The sequence below is a fragment of the Mustela erminea genome, chromosome 16, assembly GCF_009829155.1.
Source record: "Mustela erminea isolate mMusErm1 chromosome 16, mMusErm1.Pri, whole genome shotgun sequence".
Taxonomy (NCBI): Eukaryota; Metazoa; Chordata; class Mammalia; order Carnivora; family Mustelidae; genus Mustela; species Mustela erminea.
The window spans coordinates 14,293,196-14,308,527 of record NC_045629.1 but is presented as its reverse complement, the minus strand read 5'-3'; the positions used below and the strand labels follow the sequence as shown (position 1 = coordinate 14,308,527).

Sequence of the window (15,332 nt, the reverse complement as noted above, 5' to 3'; positions counted from 1 at the left end):
GCAGGGAAGCCAGGGACCAGATCATATGTAGCTTTAGAGGCCATGAACAGAATATTAGATTTATTCTAAGTCAGGTAGAAAGCTACTGAAAGGTTTTTTCTGTTTGTTTAGATCTGGCCTATCTTCTCCAGCAATCACCCTGGTTGCTGAGGGAAGGGCATTCTACAGGGGCATGGTAGAAACTGGATCATGTATGAGGTTTTTCCAGGAAAGGAGGATAATTTAGGAATAAGTCATTGTGGTAGAAGTGACAAAAAGAAACATCCTGTAAAATATATTTTCAATTTAAAGTCCAAAGATTTTGCTGGGAAATTAAATACATGATGTGAGCAAAACAGAAGGGTCAAGGGAGATGATGAGTTTTTGAGGCTGAGCAATTAGGTAAATGGGGAACACTGAAGGAAGAGCAGGTCTCTAGAGAGAATTCCCTGAAGAAGATGCTTGAATTTATTATTTTTTTTAAAACAGGTGTATGCCCTTCAGGAATCCCCCAAATTCATAAATACCACCATAAGCTTTAATATTCCCCATAAAATACAGTAAAGCGGCCTCTTTCTTTTTTAGTCCCTTAAAAATCTCTCCCTTGCTTTGAACAATTATGGTGAGGCCAGAACACTCTCTTGAAATGGGGTCACAAATATCTTTTTCTTGTTTTGCTATGGGACCCCCTAATGTACCCACCTAGGGTGTGTCTGTTCCACAGATAAATCTGACAGTTCACTCTAGTTTATCCAGACCTCTTCATTTTTAGCTAAAAATTATTTCAGGCATTTCACTTCCATCATCAACATTAGCGGTTAGTTTCCTTTTTGGATGCTTTTCAAAAAGAAATAGAATTGGTTTCACCTTATGAGTGTTTCCAAATATGGGGCAATGACTCAGCATAAGAAAGCCAAGTCAAGGAAGGGCTGCTAAATGAGCTATGAGCATCTCTTACTGGCTAAGTAGATCATTCAGGAACATCAACATGCCCATCCCTGAACTATTCAGCTATATGAATCAGTAAAATTTGAAATTTTTTCAAGTTATGAACCACAAGTCTCATAAATGATTAAAACCATGAATTTGAGATCCAAGAATGTCAATGATCTACTGTCTGAATTCATCACATTCAGTTTCTGCTAATTTGTTTTACATCCTATATGCTATTGATGAAGGTATGCAGTCAGAGGCTTTTCCCCTTCTGCCCTACGGTAATGCAGAACTTTTCCTGCCTACCTTTAAGAATGTATTAAGAACCTCAATAAGGTTTTAGATATCCTGGAGAGGAGATGTTTGAAACAGACAGAAAGCCCTTGAAGCAAGTCCTGTCTCTGCCACTGAGCAACTGTGTGACATCTGGAAAGTTGCTTGCCCTCTCCGAGCATGTGTCTCTGTCTTTAAGTAGGGATAATGACACCTAACTTGTGAGGTGCTTGAAAATGGCCCAGAAATAAATGTCTGTGGTGGTCACAAAGATGCACTACAGATTATCCTTCAAGAGATCCTACTGTGAGGAGCTCACTGAGTTGGTCAACAGCTTCACTTCTTTGAATTCCCTGAGCCCTTACAATATCTAAAATTTTTTTGCCTCCAAGAACCAGTTTTCACCTCAATGGGGGCAACATTGCCCTTGCAGAGAAGGCATGCTGGAAGGCAGCCTGAGTTCTAGTTCTGCATTGATTGATTGTTCAACCTTTGACAAGCTGCTCTAACTCTTTGAGACTCAGGTTTTTTTCATTTGTAAAATGAAGAGATTGAGTAGCATGGGCTTGAAATCTCACAGCCCTGGAGCCAAGTGACTTCTGTGTGGTACTAGTGGACACAGTGTAGCTGACTTCTCCGGCCCTCCCTGCTCTCCTGCACCCCACTCTCCCACTCCCCATCTTTGAAGGCAGGAGAAGGTAACTCTCTGTAGTTGTATCTCATCCTGATTGTTAGAATTCATGCTAGTCTCCTTCCAAAACAACCTGAACTGCTTGAAGACAAAGTGCACAGGCATTTGATACAGTAGTTAGCAGGAAGTAGGCCCTTGGTCAATGTTTGTAGAATGGGCTGCACAGTGTACTTACAGACTGAACTAGATGAAACCGCCCAGGTGAGATCTTTTGATGGCAAATATACAGGCTAACTCAGGCACTATGAAATCAAAAGATAGTTGTCTTGTTCTGTGACCCACAGGGCAGCATCTGACATGCTAAGCAGTCAAGAAATCTTTAAGGAAGGAAAGTTGAGAGTAAGACGGGGGAAGGTAGACAGGTCATATGGTTACCAATTTTGCATTTCTTCAAAAATGCCTGGTAATTTGTAAAAGGATTTCAATCTGAAATGAAACCTGAGGATACAAAATGGAGAGTCTCATACAGGCATCTCTTAGAAGAATGGAACTTATGAACAGAGAGATGGAGTTCTCATAAATATCGGATGTACAGAAGACCAAGACTTACCTCCTGACCAGTGAACACCTGCCAAGAATCTTTTCCCATCCTCAAGTCATTGAACTCACTGCTTGGACTCTGGCTGGATATCCCCATCTTTGCACTCCTTGCCTCTAAATACAGCCTGCTCCAGACCCTCAACAGACTCATCTGTAGCTTCCAACATCACACATTCATGGAATTAAAGTTCATCTACTATTCCCAAATAAAATAAATTTCTAGTCATTTGAGCTTGCCTCAGTTTACCTCTTTATTTAAGCTTATAAGCTTTTAGCTATAGCAGATTGTTCTGCCACATGTTCAGCAGGTTAGCTAATAAGTTTGGTCAAAGTTGTGGATTGCCATTGAATTGTTTTGCTCTTTATAGTATAACTCTAACATCATAAAAATTAAGAAATAGTGTTTACATTTGTATAGCTCTTTCTCGTTTCCAAATGACTTTCTTATCAATTGTTTCAATGTAGGCTCCAAAAAATTTTCATATAGTGCAAAGGGCATTCAAACTCATTAAATTCACTGAACCAGTAATAGGATCATTGTCAACCACATTTTCATCTTATGTAGATATCTTAAGCACTCTTTTCACAGACTGGTTGATAGTATTCAAAGTTGCCATGGATACCAGATAGCATATAACCCATTTGCCGTTCCTCATCATCAGCCACCAACTCTGTGAATAGACTAAGAAAATGTAAGAAATTATGCCCATTAACAGCTAAGACTTAACATCATAGAATGCAAGAGAAAGAAGGAACTTTATCTTCTGGAGCAGACGTTCTTAATCTTAGATGCATGAGTCCCTAAGATTGACTACCAAACTTTTAGGCTATGGGAGTGTTTCTCCTGATATTCCATAGTTTTCATTAGATTATGAAGGTCAATGGACTCCATCATGACAGCCTACCATTTACATAGGAGATAGCAGATCCTGGAGAGGCCAAGCGAATTTCTTGGTGTTCCACAGCATGACTACTTGGAGGCAGAATTTGATTCATGGTACTACTAGTTAAATGCTGCTTTTTCCTACACCCAAGTGCACTTGAGAGCCCTAAATTTTCGATCCCAATCAGAGTATAGGTCTATCCCTGTGTTTCTGAAATTAGAATATGGAAGCGTCTTCACACACCCCTGCCTAGTTTATACTAAGTTTCCAGCATTTAATTGGTATGATTTAGTGTTGTCTGAATTATACAATCTCAGCAGTGAAGTATACAGGAAATGAGTCATTTCGCACTGTGAAAATTTGGTGGGTGCGCATTAAAATTTGAATAGAACTGGTAAATGTTCTATGATTACTGATTAACACATATATTTAGTTTCCTTGGAAATAGCTAGGGCAGAGGAGATTATTTAAGAATTAATTGGGAGCAAATCTCATTTGTAATTTGGAACACCCTTAACTCATATTGTGATATTATGATTTATAAGAAAAAAGTATGCATTTGGTCAGTCAGGTGACAAGAATATATTTCTCATATATATTTGGTTTTTATCTGAAGTTCCTGGCTCATAGCTCACAAAATCCTTGGGATTTCCTAAGGATGAGAGTGATACAGGTGTCTCTTGTAATGTTAGCCAGGTGATTTTTGGAAAGGACCTAAAGGCAGGAGCTGGGTTGCCCGTGGAGTCAATCATGTGATTAGCAGTCAGTCTCTCCCCTGACCTCTGGAGGGAGGAGAGGGAATGGAGGTTGAATCAATCACCAATAGCCAATGCTTTGGTCAACCATACCTATGTAGTGAAACCCCCTAAAAAACCCAAAAGAATGGGGTTGAGAGTTCCCATGAGGAACACATGGAGATGTGGGTAGATTGGGGCACTCAGAGAGCATGGCATCTCTGTAGCCCTTCCTACTTAACTTGATCTATGCATCTCTTCCATTTGGCTGTTCCTGAGTCACTATCTAATAAACACAGCAAAATGTTTCCCTGAGCTCTGTGAGCTGCTGTAGTCAATGAATCGAACCCAAGGTGGAGTTTGTCAATCTGGAACCTTGACATACATAAAAGACAGCAGAAAAAGTTTATAATCATGGAAATCTCAAGAACCAGTTTTTAAAAGGAAACAATATTGAAGTTGTAAGTGGGAAAAAACAGAAAATGTTAGTTGAATTACGTGAAATAAGATTTCCCTTAGTTTTTGTAGGTGGGCATTTGCCCAAGTTATTTGAGTATCACTTTGAAAAATATATGGTTATCTTATGGGCGAGAATATAATCTAAGGATAAACATTAATGGTACCCAATATATGTAAGAATAGGAAACAGTTAAAATAGCACTTTACACTTCTTCTGTCCTCACCCTCCTCCATTCTGATCTTTAGATGCTATCTATATATTGTTCCCCCGTCCTATCTTGCTAGAAAAAGATCACGATACCAACAAATAAAGCCAAGACAATATTGTTATGTCTATGTGAGAAACACTGCCAAAAATCTCAAAAACTGCAGTGGGGGAAACCGGAAGAGAAAAAGCCCTATGGGCAATGTCCAGATATTTTCTGGTCTGACGTATTCCTGAAAATAGAGTGTGGATCTGAGGAAAGGAAGCACCAGCTTCAGAATGAGGAGCACACAATGACCGCATTCTCTGGAACCAGGCAGCCAACAGATTTCCCCTGAGTGGGTGGGATGCCCTGAGGGGAGGATGGCAAGAGGAAGGTGGAGGAGAGAGAGGCAGGCCTGGGACACCGGGCCTGGGACACCAAGCTTCCCAACGAGCTGGACCTCCGTGCTCCTGGACTCTCTGGTCCCTGTCTCCCTGGTAGAGAGGGTTTGATAGTGACAGCAGCCCAAAGATACACAGATGAAGGCATGGACCTCTGGAAACCTTTCTAATCCTAACCATATTGGTGCTCTCTGAGGGAGATGAGTCGAAGATCAGGAAGTAAGCAGTTGGCGAGGAGGGTCTGATGCAGCTTGGGGTAGCCAACCACAGTCACCATCGGGGGTCTGATGCTGTAGAAGGGGGAGGAAATGCTACTTTCCTATCTTGGTTAATCGCTCTAGTTTTTAGCCATTCGGAAGAGAGATGGAGACCGTTGCGAGCAGCCACAGAATTATGGCCTTGGGGACTGGTCACGTAGATGCTTGGGGACTGGTAACGAAGACTCTTTCAGAGAAGGTATCTCAAAGGCTTGTTCCTCAGGCCCCATGACCAAGGACCAGCCAACTCGGTGCAGAGTGCAGCAGTGAGAGCTGGGAAAAGAAACACAAAGGTAACATGGATTTCTTTCCCTACCTTAACATCTGATTATAGCCAGCTGATGGTAGGAACTGCAAGCAACACGGTCCACTCCTGCTAGGAGAGCAGAGAAGGGGGTGCCCCGGTGGGGGGCTTCCAGGGTGAGAGCTTGCTTGTGTTGGGGAAAGCAGTGGGCTGCAGAGAGATGGTTTGGGCCCATCAGGCTTGCCCAATGGTCTTGCACTATTGCCTACTGGTAAGGTCTTCCCACTGCCCCCCCACTAGCACACAGTGTTTTGGCCAGTCTCTCTGGCCCAGTGCCTCATTTATTTGCAGAGTTGTTACACTGTCAGGTCAGAGCCAAAAACAGACCAGGGTTTTGTGAGTCATGCTGAATCTGCCATTCTTCCTCCCTCACAATTTGCATTTCCAACGGGAGTCCTCCATGTGGGGATGGGAAGAAGGGGGTTTCCGTGGACAGGTGAAGAAGATTCTTCCCTGAAACCCCAGGCCTTCTCGCCTGCTTTCTAAGCCTCAGCCGTGGAAAGCATTTTAGCCCTGAGTCCACAGCATAGCCCAGACTGAAATTATCTAGGCCTGTGTTGTTGACAGGCCAGGGAGAAAAGGCCATGGGGAAGGGACCCCAGATCATCACACTCTGAGTGTTCCCCTTTTCCTGTGTGCCCAGTATGTGTAGCAGAGTGAAACAGGGCTACTGTTGCAGACAGTTTGGGAGGGAAAAAGTTATCAGAGAACAGCAGAAAGGGAAGGGGCAGAGGTATCTCACACATCTTCCCAGGATGCCAATGCTTTGAGGAAACAGATGATAAAGGAGTGAGGGACACGCCACGGATCTTGGTAACGGTCACCCCTTCCTCTCTAGGTTTCTGAGATACGGGTCACACTGCACGCACAAGCAAGAATTAGACTTCAAGAAGCATGATTCAGTGCCTGTTGCTGCTTATAAGATCTGCTCCTTATGAGAACTTGAATTTGGGTCCCGCAGGTACATATGTTTAATACTTGAAGTGATCCTTTTAACTTTAGACTTGATTTTCTTTTTTTAAGAATCAGACAAAAATGTGAGCTGATGGTACACAATAACCAATGTGAAATTTACCAGATTCTTAACATATAAGCACATGTGACCAAACAACTATAAATAATATGGAGCTCAGTTCTGGGGTTAGAGTCAACGTCTTCTAACTTGGAAAATGAAAGAAGAAAAAAAAAAGAAGAAGGAGAAAGAAAAAGATCCAGGCAAACCTAGTCAGTGGGCTAGACCTTTTCTTCCATCCTACTTTTATTCATAGATTTTCTTCTCTTTCTCATGCTGCTCTGATTTGGAAGTCACATCATTTAATTGAGGCTCTCATTCTAGCTGTAGAGAGTTTAGTTTATCTGTTTATGATTGGTTAGATTTCATGTTTTAAATAGATACTGATTAAATGTAGTTCTCTACCTCAGATGACCACATTTCCTAAGTGATTACTGCATAGTTTCATACAAGGGTTCTATGTCTTCCTATGCTTGCTTTTTGATTTCTCACTTTAGGTATTTGTGGCTGCCCGTAACTGTGTGTTGGGGTCATTGCTGAATGGACTGCCCTTACCTATTTTTAAGAAAATAACTAAAATTTTAGGTTGTGTACTACTTGAAAATATTTGACTTCAGTCAGAAAAGACATTGATTTTATATAGTTTTGGCATTACTACCAAATATAGCCCTGGCCTTATAAATGCAGGTGGATTCCCAGTACTTAAATGGCTATTTCATACTTTTGTATAGAGCAAATGGAGTGCTCATTGAGAACATTTCAGCGTAAGAGGTATGGTAAAGGCCTGGGGTTAATCCATTAGGGTGACAAGAGTCCTGGGGTCCTTTGGACTGTCCAGTGAAAACATTCTCCAGGGAGAGGAACAGCAAGTACAAAGAGTCTGAGGTGAATACACTTACGTAATACTTCGTCTGTGCTAGACACTGCCTGATTAACAAGGATGGTTCCCTAGACTAGAGGTCAGCAGTCTTCACCCCGCTCTGTATTCTGCACACAGTTCCTAAGTATTGTTTGTGACTTAGTTTATTTTCATACAAGCCTACACACTCTATCACTCTGTTCACATTTGATTTCAGTTATCTCATATAACTCTTTAAAAATAACCTCTTGGGGGGCACCCCCGTGGCTCAGTGGGTTAAGTCTCTGCGTTCAGCCAAGGTCATGATCTCAGGGTCCTGGGATCAAGCCGGGCATCAGGCTCTCTGCTCAGCAGGGAGCCTGCTTCCCCTTCTCTCTCTGCCTGCCTCTCTGCCTACTTGTGATCTCTCTGTCAAATAAATAAATAAAATCTTTAAAAAAAATAACGTTTTGGGCTATACCTAAATGATTAAAACTTCTGCACCCCAGTTTTTGCCCAAGTGGTTCTTTAAGGATACCTTTTGGTAGCTGCATTTTTTAATTCTTCTTTTGTGTTGGATCTGGAAAAAACTGTGTGCCACAGTGGATACCATAAAGAAGGAGGGAAAATAGAATCAGAATTTGTGAGATGCACAGATGCTTGGAAGGGATTTCCATGATGTTTTGCTAGATTGATATGCTGCAGGAGCTGTGAGGAGTAGCTTTAGTAAGGGTTGAAGATACTGGAGACTGTGTCTAACTCAAAGGGATCTGCCACAGAGAAATGAGTTCATTGAGTGATCAAGTCAACCTTGTAGCAGTTCCAAGAAGAATTACAAAACATTCAGGGCTATCAGTTTATAGCCACAACGTAATGCTGAACAAATTTTAAGTGTAATGGATATTGTACTCCTTAAAGGCATATAGTAGAATTTCAAATATATTAGCAGTGGTCTTTAGGTTAATAAAATCATGTTGCAATGATACATTTATGTATCATATACATTTATTTTCTGTGCTAGCAAGTTCTATGACAGAGTCTCTTGAGGAATTATTTTTCTTTTTTCTTTCATTCTTTTTTTTTTTTTTTTTTTCTGATATGGGATCGGCGATGCCCGTCATGTGCTTATGAAATTGCAGAATAGTTTTGAGTCAGAATGATGACAGTGTAAAAAGGGCCAAGTCAATACTAATTTGATGTAGGGTATGCATGATTTCTCACCAACTATCAAGGATCTGAGTTGGCTAATTGTTTGGTTTGCATATTGTAATAACATTATTTGTTGTAAGGCAAATATATCTGCTTTGTGTATTTAGATTTGATATAATTGGAGGATCCTAGAAAGTGGCTTCAGGATACTTTTCTTTTGACTTAGGGGAAAGGTTTATACCTGAAGAGAATGGTAGTTTTCATGAAGTGCATAAAAATGATTAGTTATATATACACACACACATTAGATCCTTGAGGCAAATAAAGTTTAAGTAATACTATTATCTTGCAAACAACTGAATCCTTGAGATTCCTCCACACCTTTTTTTTTTTTTTTTTTTTTTTTTTTTTTGCTTTTCTTGATTTCTCTGATACTTTCTAAGGACTCCTAAATCGCATTAATATTTCCTTTCATATACTGCAGAACTGCCATGCCTCTAATCGGTTGTTACTCTAATTATTTTGACTTTCTCTCTAGGTTTAAGGTTCTTTCTGGCATTAAGTTTGAGACTTAAGAAGAATCAATTTTATGAGTTCCCTGTACTAGCACACTTAAAACCTAGCAATAACCATTATGTAAATGCTGTTTATTAGGAAGGGAATTTGGCACTAAGAAGTACCAGTCCTGATAGAAAATATCAAGAAGCAAAATGAAAAAAGAAATGATAGATTGCTTAGCTAGTATGTTTTCAGACTATTTTTCCATACTGCAACACAAGATTTCTTTTTAAAAAATTTATATTATATTATTTTTTAAAAGATTTTATTTATTTATTTCACACAGAGCACAAAGAGGTGAGCAGGAAAGGGCAAAGCAGGCTCCTTGCTGAGGAGGTAACCTGAGGCGAGGCTCGATCCTAGAACCCGGGGATCTTGACCTGAGCTGAATGCAGATGTTTAACCAACTTAGCCAGCCAGGTGCTCCAAGATTTCTTTCTTTCTTTCTTTTTTCTTTTTTTAAAGATTTATTTATTTATTTATTTATTCGAGTTTGGGGAGGGGCAGAGAGAGACATAGAGAGAGAGAATGAGAGAGAGAGAGCATCTCTGACAGACTTCCTGCTGAGTGCAGAGCAAGATATAGGACTCAATGAGCTGAAATCAAGAGTCAGATGCTTAAGCAACTGAGCCACCCAGGTGCCCCACAACACAAGATATCTAATTCGAATCTGTTTTTGACTAGGTTTAAAATTATTTCTGCTCATATAAATTCATTCCCTATATTTATAATGTAGATACCAGCTAGGCTTATTTTTTTCTATAGTAATATAAAGTCAAGCTGTTTGGTGAAAAAGACAGTTCATTTACCTGTTGAAATATAACCAGTATAAGAATAACTGCTTTGAGGACATTTTGAGTATGAGAGGACATGTTGAGAACGCCTTAAAAGTACTCGTGTACTGAGCAACACAGCCTTCATTGCAACACATTCCACTAATACAAAATGAAAACATACAGTTGAATCATGACCTCCTGAAATTCATTCTTCCTACTATGGCAGAATTTACTATGGCTAATAAAGATGAGGGAATACTCATTTTTAATCTGCAATAATAAAATTTCACATTAGGAGGACTGCATAAAAATGCACTTTCTAGGAAGCTGGTTAAAATGTAACTTTAAAAACAGTGTTCTAGTAGGTATAAGTAAGTCCAGAAATACCTAATTTGGAAAGCATTTGACTAGGGGTCATGAAAAATCAGTAAAAGAAAAAAAAAATCTAGGACAAATCTTGTCCTCAAGTTCTCACTGCAAATCCCAGTGAAGCCAATGGAAAGTTTATGGAAATATCTGAAAGGCACATTTGGCCTAGTTCAAAAGCTCTATTAAATTAGTATTTTAATACATTGTCCTAGTTAAGTCTTGTCTTTATGGTCCTTTTAACATTGCTTCACCCCGGGTTCATTCATAGCTTACTCGGAAGTCACAGAAATGAGGATAGGCTAACAGGATATTTGACCTTTTAACCAATTTCAAAGAGACATTGACTCCCTAACCTCCCCCAGCCCAAGACTGAGAAGAGAACCCATGTGATGAAATTCATGGGTCCAAGGCAAGCTTTGTGGTTTTTAATGCCCATACAGTAGGAAGTATAAACAGATGTAAAATGTATAATACTGCTCCTTAGCTTTGGAGAATTTGGTCCCTGAAACTAAACTGTATATACGACTGACAATATCTGATGTTATAAATATTGTTATAAATTTTACTTTATGCTACTGAGTATATAAATGTCATTGTGGCTGTTACCTTGTGATAAAAGGAGGAAGTCAGGTAACCTTTAACTTCCTCTGCTCTGTTTTATAGAGCCTCTGTTTTGGCCCAGTACTGCCTCAGTACACAGCAATGGACCCTGCCTATAGCACCAGATTTGGTTTCTGGAAACGCTAGAACAAAGCATCAGTTCATGACATTTTGGAGTTAGTTATCAAAGATTTGACTTCTTCATAGAGGTGGATTTTGATAAGCACCCACCGTCAGCTTTTAGATTTATCTTTGAAGATATGAGGAGGCTTCAGGGATGCCTTTGCTGAGAGAGGAGGGAGCCAGGTGAGACAATCTCTGTCTGCTCAAAACCAAGCCTTGTCTTGAAAGGAAAATCTGGACCATAGACTCTGGAGCCAGAACTTGAGTTCATGTCCCTGCTCTATCACTTACTACATCTATGACTTTAATGACTTTGTTTAACCTCTCTGGGCCTTAGTGACCGCACCCCTAAAAAATGGACACAAACACAGGGTTTTGTGAGAATTAAGAGTTCAAATATCTAGAGCATTGTTTTTCTTACTTCGGCTCTCATTATTATTTTATACCGAGTACTCTCACTTAGATTTGTCTCTTGGCCCAGCTCTCTGCCTCCCCATTTAAATAATGTAAGGTGGCCTGGATGGGAGAAAGGATGTGTAGAGGCAGAAAGAGATGTGATAAGATAAAGAACAAAGAGCTGCTTCAGTAAAAAACTGTGAGCTCCCCTGCCCCTGTTATATCTTGACAACTATCTGACATCTCACAAAAAGAAGAGAGGACTTCTTTCCTCTATGCAACATGCTTTCTATGGGCCTCTCTGTATCACTAGCCAGTGCTCAAGCAGCACCCAGCCATTCAAAGCGGAAGAGTCAGGTGGGCCCGGACACCTGCCAATAGGGGTAGTAGTGGGGTTGGAGAAGAGGAAGGAAACCGGATGCCACACCGTAAAGCTTTCTCTGGGTTGGAGCCCTCTTGAGACACTTCCAAAGGTAGGGTCTCCAAAACACGGTCAAAAACTGGGGGAAGGTTTTAAGAAGTTGTCAGAAAGGTATCAAATCACCAAACGTTTCTTGCTTAACTGTTACGCACCAGGACTTGGGCTGGCAATGGGCGACACAAAGATGATGGTGACGTCCCTGACCGCAAGTTCCTGTCTGATCATCCATGGGCCCAGATATTTTTAAGACCACGTGTGGCCATCAGCTCAGGCCCAGTCCCTCTGCGACTGCACATGAGGGGACCCATGATTGGGGACAACAAAGAAAGATGCCTGTAGCCGTTAGCTCCGCAGACGGAGATTTCAGATAGAGGATGCCATCCAGGGCAAGAAAATGAACTCTTTGCTTTACATTTACACTCGTGCCTGTTAACTAAGAGTCTCTGAAAATATTGATGACAAACGAAATGAAGTCCTGCTTTAAAACCCAACTGATCAATTACATATGGCTTAAGCCTTGAACTGCTCCTAATATCACCATTTCAGAAATGCCTTAATGTTCATGCAGACGAGAAACACAGCTCTTTCGCAAGAAGCGGGACTGCATTCCTTGGAGCCTATGTGTACAGTGAAGTAGAACGTGAACAAAACTCCCGGAGAAAGGCCAAGGGGCCGCGCTCGCTGCGAACGGGGCACACGTGTCCGTCGGTCCCGCCCCCGAGCCCCGCCCCATCCATCCAGATTGTACCGGGTCCGCCAACGCTCGCGAGAGCCCTCCTGGCTTCCACGTTTGCCACGTTCCAAAGGACCCAGACAGACTGGAAAGTCGAAGGCGGCTCGCGCTCACAGGCGGCTGCGACGCGCCCAGAACAGCCCCAAGTCTTCATGGGGTGGGGAAGCACGGCAGGGCTCCGTCCCTTCACAGGAGCCGTTGTGATTGGCTCTAGTCTCCGTCACTCAGCCTTTCGCGGAGGCGGGGAGGAGGCGGGGCTCGGGCGGGAAGGGGCGTGGCCGAGGGGGTGGGCGAGCCGCGCGCTCTCGCCAGGGGAGGGAGTCACAGGTTCAGCGCACGCGAGGGTTGGGCGCGCGCAGCCGGCACGCGGGCGAAAGTCTTCGGAGGCGCGGCGGACGGTGCCGAGACACAGGCGCTGCTGCAGGAGCTGCGGCCCGCACCCGCCGCAGCGCTCGCTGCCGTCAGCGGCCCTCGCGCCTCCGGTGTCCCGGCTCACTGAGGGACCCACCCCACCCCTCGCCGGTTCCAGTAGCGCGCGCAATGGCCCCTCGCAAGAACGCCAAGGGCGGCGGCGGCAACAGCAGCAGCAGCAGCAGCAGCAGCAGCAGCAGCAGCAGCGGCTCTGGCAGCGGCTCCGGCAGCGGCAGCCCGGGCGGGGGCACCAGCGGCGGCAGCAGCAGCCCCGGGGCCCGGAGAGGTCAGAGGCGTGCGGAGGCGGGAGTGCGGGGCCGGGGTCCGGGACCGGCCCGGGCGGCTGGCTTTGCGGTTCAGTCTCCTCGGATCCCGCCGTGCATCTCCTTCATCCTCCGCGTCGCTCCTCCTTTTGGCGCGGGGCGGAGGCCGCGCGCGGTGGGCCAGGCGGGCGGACCGAGAGGCCGGACGGAGCTGGGTCCGTAGCCTGGGGTTGGTCGCGCCGGGGAGCCCCTTCCCGGCTGATCCCTCACCTGCCTGGCGCAGCCAGGAGGGAGGTTAGTGATCTACCCTTTCTTTGCTGTGCGTGGATCCAAAGGTGGGAGGGAGTAAGGGAACCAGTTTACCTTTGCCGTGCATGTTTTGGGGAGTTTGGAAATGAGCCAAAGTCGGAGAAAATAAGTTCCTGCCAAACCAGGGTAATATTCTGTGTGTGTGTGTGTGTGTAGGGTGTTTGGGAGGGGAGTGATTTGAATGTTCTTGGCAATAATTTTAAATATTTTTGCTCCTAGGTAGCTTTCTTAACATGCGTTGTTGTTGCCTTGAAAGTATCATAGAATATCCTAGAATACTGGGTGAACCTCTCGATTTTTTCAGTCTTCCCTTTAACAAAAAAAATACACGTTGGCTATTAACCTTATTCTTCCATGTGCTTTACCCGGCAAAGAGAACAGTGCAGATGTTTTAAATCTGTTTCATCTCATATTTCAGCGGTTCTGTTTCTTTTAAACTTCCTTGGACTCATTTAGGATATTGTAACTGCAGTACACGTGTGTGTGAATGTGAGCCGCAGTTTTTCCTTTTTGAGATGATCATTTTGAAATGATAGAGAGTTTGTTTCCCGAGTTCTACAAGTAGTCATTTTATATATAAAACAAGTAAATTAGACAACTACAGTCATACTTCATATAACTATTTTTTTTAATAAGCACTTATCACCATGTGAAAGTTTCTTATTTTCTTGTGTATTGCCTTCTTGCTTTACACCCTCTCCTTGTTCATTCCTATTGCCAACTCCTAGAATAGTCCTGGACTTAATAGGTGCTCAATAAATATTTGTTTAATGAGTGAATGAATACATTTAAATGATGAACGTAGTGTAATTAAACTCATTGCACAAATTAACATTCTAAGAGTTAATATTTATATCGGAAATGAAAAAAGATACACACAATTTGAAGTTAAAAGACAGCATATTAATTCACCTTTGACAAAAGTAAATGTGTTCCTTTGTCACTTGTCCCTAAATTCCAGTCAGTTGCTTAAAGAGGCAGAAGAGTAGGTGAACTGTCTTTGGCAGCTTTGGCTCCCCTTTTAAAAATTTCTTAATGGGAAGATCCTCAACAGCAAGCTGGGAAACCTGATGAACAAGACTGTTGTTTTGTTAATGTTAACTGCTGTCAGAAGTTTTCTGTAGCTGTTTACAAGGGAGGCACATCTTTGTTCCATTTTACTCTTTGTACTCAGGGGTAGAAGAGGCCTGGTTGCATCTGGGGAAGTCATTGTATTAAGTAAGGACTATTACTGGGTTCCATTAGAGCGGGGGGTTGTGGGGAGTTGTGGGGGGATATATATTGTGTTCTCACCACCGCTGGTTCTTCAATCACTGAACCAGTTTTAATAGGCAGGTAATGAATATAGGAAATGTTACGACCTAAATTAATGTATTTTGACTTGCCTATTTAGATACTTTTGGGCTGCCACTCCTGTCCATATTTGAGGATCTGTGGCCTTTTACGCATTGTTCACATTGATTGCACAATTGTCACGAAAAGAAACGGTATGTAAAAGAGAAAAGTAATTGTATTACCAAAACAAAACATAACAAAAACGGAACACAAAACACTGAAAGAGTTGATATTGGAGTCTTGCATGTTACGTAATGAGTAGTCTTTTTCCGCAGACATTTTTTGTAGTAGTGAGTTCTGACTGTGTGCCAGGTAGAAGGCACTGGAGGTGGAAACAGGGATTCTTTGAGTCTTAAACAGTGTGAAAGTGTGATTGTTTGTCTTGTTTGCTTATAT

The 15,332-nt window shown here is 42.5% G+C and overlaps 1 protein-coding gene across 3 annotated transcripts in view; it reads left to right on the top strand.

The window, feature by feature from the left end:
* The first annotated feature begins 12,925 nt into the window (after nt 1–12,925).
* ASPH (aspartate beta-hydroxylase) overlaps nt 12,926–15,332 on the top strand; it is a 215,430-nt gene continuing 213,023 nt past the window's right edge. Inside the window, exon 1 of one of the 3 annotated variants that reach the window (XM_032316772.1) lies at nt 12,926–13,315. In XM_032316772.1, coding sequence (XP_032172663.1) covers nt 13,159–13,315 — 157 coding nt within the window. In that variant the 5' untranslated portion in view covers nt 12,926–13,158. The remainder of the gene's footprint in view (nt 13,316–15,332) is intronic. The other 2 variants (XM_032316775.1, XM_032316773.1) reach the window with 2 other exon arrangements.